Source organism: Venturia canescens, chromosome 2 (assembly GCF_019457755.1).
Source record: "Venturia canescens isolate UGA chromosome 2, ASM1945775v1, whole genome shotgun sequence".
Classification (NCBI taxonomy): domain Eukaryota; kingdom Metazoa; phylum Arthropoda; class Insecta; order Hymenoptera; family Ichneumonidae; genus Venturia; species Venturia canescens.
In genome coordinates this window covers 3,493,818-3,499,508 of record NC_057422.1, presented here as the reverse complement: position 1 = coordinate 3,499,508, position 5,691 = coordinate 3,493,818, and the positions used below count along the sequence as shown (strand labels likewise).

At 34.5% G+C, this 5,691-nt stretch overlaps 1 protein-coding gene across 1 annotated transcript; it reads right to left on the bottom strand.

Moving 5' to 3' along the window:
• Window positions 1-1,291: 1,291 nt before the first annotated feature.
• LOC122407155 (sorting nexin-4-like) lies at window positions 1,292-5,279 on the bottom strand. The gene is made up of 10 exons (XM_043413183.1): window positions 4,956-5,279; window positions 4,222-4,328; window positions 3,938-4,154; window positions 3,718-3,823; window positions 3,509-3,618; window positions 3,297-3,434; window positions 2,954-3,164; window positions 2,525-2,657; window positions 2,328-2,442; window positions 1,292-2,232 (listed from the first exon to the last, which is right to left on the bottom strand). The coding sequence occupies exons 1-10, from the start codon at window positions 5,034-5,036 to the stop codon at window positions 2,182-2,184; spliced, it is 1,269 nt and encodes a 422-aa protein (XP_043269118.1). The 5' UTR covers window positions 5,037-5,279; the 3' UTR covers window positions 1,292-2,181.
• Between the last annotated feature and the right edge of the window lie 412 nt (window positions 5,280-5,691).

Below are 5,691 nucleotides of genomic sequence, written 5' to 3'. Positions count from 1 at the left end.
TAGGCGTGTCATAATTCGATCGCAGATCGGCAATTTCCTCTTTATATGAATTAGCCACGATCGTGTTCTCCCATCAAACGATAATTATGGAAACCGGATCCTTTATACAGAACGGTTATAAGTCATTATTTATGTATACTCATCATCCTAAATCTCACTGTACACGTGGCCCATTTGGCTATTCCGAGATATGCCACTTTATCGAATATCCTCTCCTCTCCATATTTTCACAGCTGCTTAAAGATAACTTCTTGCTCTTCTCTCGAACCCGCGATTCATCAAAAGTTTATACGAACTCCGAATTAGACACCGCCGAGAGGGGCCTAATTTACCTTTGGACTTGACTTTATACGCGAGACCCTCGTCACAGTTATTTGCTGGGGATAACCAGCTGATCTCATCAGGGACAACAAGTTGAGCTCATTGGGACTCCGCATCGTTATATCAATCACGCTTCATGGTTCCATTGGTATAAGTTCCATGGTCCATATATAAGCTTTTTTGTAGACGCTCGTTAAGATATTTCTCAGATTATTTACTAAATTCATCGATTATTCCAACTTTATGCGAATTCGTAGACGATTTTATGGCAAAGATCGACGCAGTTAAGCCTTTAATAATTTTCCACATGTTCTGTGGTAAAAACTTTTTCAATTATCGTTATCAAATGATACTTCGGTGGTAATGAAACAATTCTTCTGAAGTTTTTGTCTCTGATAAATGCAACGTCACGTACTGTTTATATAATAAGCTGAAAAAACGTCCTTGTATTCGATACGATCAAATATTCAGAGATCAATCGATTCGAAAACCTTTTAACGAAATGATTGAATCAAAAAAGAAAAAATCAACGATTCGTGTCATTCTGAGACACATAACAATCGTTTATTATACAAAACGTGACATCTTCATTGTTTTGTATGAAAAAAATCGGAGTGGAAGACCGATAAAAAAGACCCGGCAGACTATCGACAAAAACTATTTCGGAATTTCCAGAAAAAGTGATCCAGCCGAGTTATCGCGTCGACCGTCATGTAAAAAATAGTTTAAAAAGAAACGCGTTGTTTTCGAACTTCGTCCGGACCAGTTTATCGTCACAACCGTTTTTTTTCTATAGTTTCTGAAGAAAAAACGAACAAAAAAATAATTTCGTGTAAGTTTTTTACAAACGCGAGAACTCCGATCGCTAAATTTTCAGTATTTCACAATGATGAAAAACAAACTTAATAAAAAAAAAAAAAAAGAATAAAAATATTTGGACCAGGTCTCGGGAATGACGTGAAAACAAGGATTTGGTTACAATTTTTTATTCGCTCTCTAACAAGGAACAGTGTACAATATTGGAGTAACGCGATCAGCGTAGCAACCTCACCCGGAAGTCACTCTGCAAATATATAAAACGCTAACGCGACGAATTTTATCTTCGAAGATGTTGGGACGAATCAACGTGTGTGTTTGTGTGTGTATATAATATAATATAATACGATATGCGAGAGTTGATTCATAAAACTTGATCGGTTATTAGTTAGGTCCATTATTCGTACAATTAAAAAATGACCACCCGAATAATGGCACAGCTGAAATTCTGTTCCTCCAATGATTATCGATCAATAAATATTTGATCAGTAAAAATAAGTATTCGGAAAAATAACAATAAATACAAATAGAGATTCATTCAGAGATAGAAAGAGAAAATAGTGAGAAGAGAAAAAACAAAGAATTTCGTAAAAAATTATACACAAAGTACAATTTTTTAAAAAGTTTGAGTTAGCAGATTTTTCGCCTCATTCATTACATTTTCTAAAAAGGTATCTCGTATAGTTTTTATATACCGTACTCGATCAATTTTTCGAGGTAAGTATTCAACACCAAATTCGTATATACAGAACATTTTTTTTCCTCCTTTTTTTTCTTTCCTTTCGTAGCAATAAAATACACATTATAAATACTAAACAGTGCTATTTTGATAGAATTTTTGTTAACGCGTACAATATATACCATTTAGTCGATTCTATCTATCCGATAAAAACAATTATATTTATACATTGACAGTGACAATTAAGCATATAAATGCAGGAATGTACATTGCATGATGCGAGACACGAATATTCCTTTTTTTTGGATTCTTACCAAATATATTAATTGTCCTGGTTCCCACGACAAGACTCTTTCGATATATTTTTATGGTATTGCTTCCAAGCACTGCTTGATGTGTTGCCAAGCTTGCAGCCCCTGTATTTCCACAATAAAAAACAGTCTGATGATTTATTCCATAATTCTCATTACAAACAATTGAATATATCGTTATAGTGAAGATCGATGTATACCTTTCTTGCAAGTTTAAATTGAAGCACGCAGTACGCCGCTAAAGTTTCCTTCAAATCGATCACTTTTTGGTGTTGAAATCTCTGAATATCCATGGTAGCTTTTGCAGAAAATGACCTTGAAACAATGTTGATAACAGTAATTACAAAAAAGCAATTCAAATTGATGACAGAAGATCTAGAGGAAAACTTGAATGTACTTTAAATCCTCGTCGACCTGCTTAACCATTTCTTCATTTTGTCCTATACGTTGCTCTAGTTGTACTATTTTTAATTCTCGAACTTCTTCGGTGTCGACCGAACCAAATAGCCGGGACATGATTCCAGATTTTCCTGAATTTATCATATACAGTTTTCATTATTATCAAGATTTTTTATAACATTCTTTCGTTATTTTGTGGATACTTAATTTTTTGCCTCTTACTTCACTGGGTCTGTGAGATTCGATATGCTCAAAGATCGTATAATCCAAGCAAAACCGAATACATAAGATCAAGTTTTTTTTTAATCAAAAAACCGTTTCACCGAAACGCTCAAAAATCACGAGTTCATTTCCTTTGTCAATCTCTCAGACTCAACAGAGTGCTTTCAGAGTAAACATAAAAAGTTTCTCAAAGGAAACTGTGTACCTTGCATAACTTTATTTTTCTGCTCATACACAGAATTAAGATTGTCATTAGCCTCGTCTTTTGCTAGTTGCAAAGCCTCTCTTCGTCTAATTACAGCTTGTAACGCAGATGCTCCGAATAACCATTCTTTCAATTGATCCGCTATGAGTTCTTCTTCCTCGAGTGTAGTGTCTATAGTAGCCGCTAACGAATCCAAATAATGACCAGATTTCTAGACAGAAATCATCTTTTTTTTCTTATAAACTCAAACATAAAACGAGAACCTGATTTTTTTGTGTATTGGCATGAATGTTCCAAACTCAAATCGCTGACAAAGTAATGTGAAAATAACTATTTCATTTACCTGTAAACCATCTCCCAATTCTTTTTCAATGGCACTCCATTCACTGAACACACGTCCATAATTAGCGTGCAATTTGTACAGGGTATATTGTTTCTCGACTAGTCTGGCACGAGCACGTAGAAGATTGCACAAATTGTTCTACATGGGAAATAAATATTTAGTACAGTCTTCAAATTTTTATTTTTCTATGGTTTCATGAAGTTTTTAATTACCTGAAGGTCAACTCCATAATTTTTTATTGTCTCAAAGTTTTTGTCCGGCTTTCTCAACCTCACAGCAACACTGAGCGCCTTCAACTTTGATTCAGCTATTTGTAAATAACCTGTTCAGGTTTTGAAAGCAATCATTTTGAATACTTCTAAAATAATCGCACAAGCAAGTACAATTATGAAAATCTTCAACAGAATATTTTCACACTCACCACTTTCTTTAATGCTTTCTTTCCATCCATCTTTCTGTTGCAAAAATCCCATGAAATGTTTGTCTCGAGAAAGAACCGGATGAGAGGCAACGCGCAAGAGAAAGTTCTGAATTTATCAATAATAGTTAATGCCCTTCAATCTTTTTGCCTTCAAAGCATGTCAGAGTTTCTATAATTATCGAATATTTTCTGAATTTTCAACTTATTCAAACATACATACCTCTAGACCGGCTCTGCGACGATCCACAAAATCGGGGTCAAAAGTATCAGTAGTGATTTTTTGCCATGCATAGAGTACTTTTTTCTCTGGCAAGGGTGGCAAAACTATATAAGGATAAGATATCTCGAGATACGCTCTAAGCATCTCAAATTCTGTATACCGACGCCACAGAGAGCTGACTGTGGTGAGAGCATCTTTGAAATCAGGATCTATAACTCTGTGAAGTACTGTCATTAAAACTAGGACCGTTAACTTGACAGAAAATTTTATGAAACTGAGCTTACTTGGTATCGATTAGATAAACGGTATAGAATTCTCTCAAATTGAGACCTCCATTGGCCCTTTTTTCAGCCTCAACGATGGAGATTTCCATGTGATCGAGGAGAGACTCCTTGAATGAATGAAAAAATGCTATTAATAGAAAAAAAAGTCAAAGCTTTGTCAGATATGAAGTCTTTTTGAAACCTCAAACTTCAAACTTATAGCTTGTTTAGAGCCTGCCGCTAAACATAAGTCACAGGTTACAGTCTTTCCTATTCAACTTGATTATGAAAGTACGGAATGCATGAAGTGGAAAACTGACTTTTTCTTTGATCTTTAGATTATTTGATAAATTTGTTATGCTGCTAAATAAAGTGTTTCTCAAAAGCTGTTTTTTTTTAGTTGAAATTTGATTCGTGTGACAATCATTTTACATCGTATATATACAAGAGAATGAAGAGAAACTTCGAATTGATCTAAAGAAACAGCTGATCAGTGAATATTTTTGACATTTCTAGACACACGAAACATCATTATTATACATATACGATTTAAAACTTAGTGAACTCGGAATAAACCTTTCGACGATTACTTTTCTCTAATCTATCGGAAAATGCTTTGAATGATAATGGAAATAGAACAAATTCACTATTTATTCGTTTTGAAAGTGTCATTCAAGCTATTAATTCATCTCTATAATCGTGATTACTGAACGTAAGAAGTATATTTATATGACTGAGAATTACACAATACACACCTCTTTTTGTAAATCCAAACCCGTCATATCGTTAGCGTTTGATTCTATCTGGTAATTTCCATTCTGAAATATATCGTCCATTTTTTAATTAATCCGTTCTCGGCGACACACTCGAATCACCGGAGTTTTTGGAAACAAGTACTGCTTATCGTGAAAGTTTGACACTGTTTTCGTTACATTTACTCGACATTGTTCTCATTATTATTAAACAAGTAGAAGATGATTAAATTGATGGACTATAGCGACGACAGTCCAATAGACGCCACTACTCTTCCGTGGCCCTCTTTCAACTTTTACCTGCTCTTGCTATATACATACGTCATCGAATAAATAAACACAAGAGCTGTCAATGAATTTCGTACATAAACGTAGACGTTCATCGTACGGTTCTGCTCCCTGCGGAGCTTCACTGAACTACGACAGGCTTTCCAGTTGTCTGCAGATACACGGTAAGTACGACACTTTTTTAACGGAACGTACAAACATAATGGAATATTCGTGATATCTCAAAATGAACAATCCACTCAAAATTTCTGTCAAAAAATCTTCCTAATTTGAAAACGTCACGAGAGTCACATTTTCATGTACTGTTAAATCGTGTGTTATCTTCATACATGTTTTTTCTTCTTGCTGACGTAAATATATCGAAAAAAATCACATCTGCTGAAAACAACATATCTCAAACAAATTTTTCTCTCGTCTATCGATGAGTTCATCACACTGATAAAAGAGTCAA

Excerpts from the sequence above, each read along its gene's own strand:
- LOC122407155 (XM_043413183.1), bottom strand. The coding sequence starts at position 5,036 with ATGGACGATATATTTCAGAATGGAAATTACCAGATAGAATCAAACGCT. Across the intron at positions 4,155-4,221 it reads GTTTATCTAATCGATACCAA|AGTTATAGATCCTGATTTCA; the intron begins GTAAGCTCAGTT and ends AGTACTTCACAG. Across the intron at positions 3,619-3,717 it reads AGAAAGCATTAAAGAAAGTG|GTTATTTACAAATAGCTGAA; the intron begins GTGAGTGTGAAA and ends AAACCTGAACAG.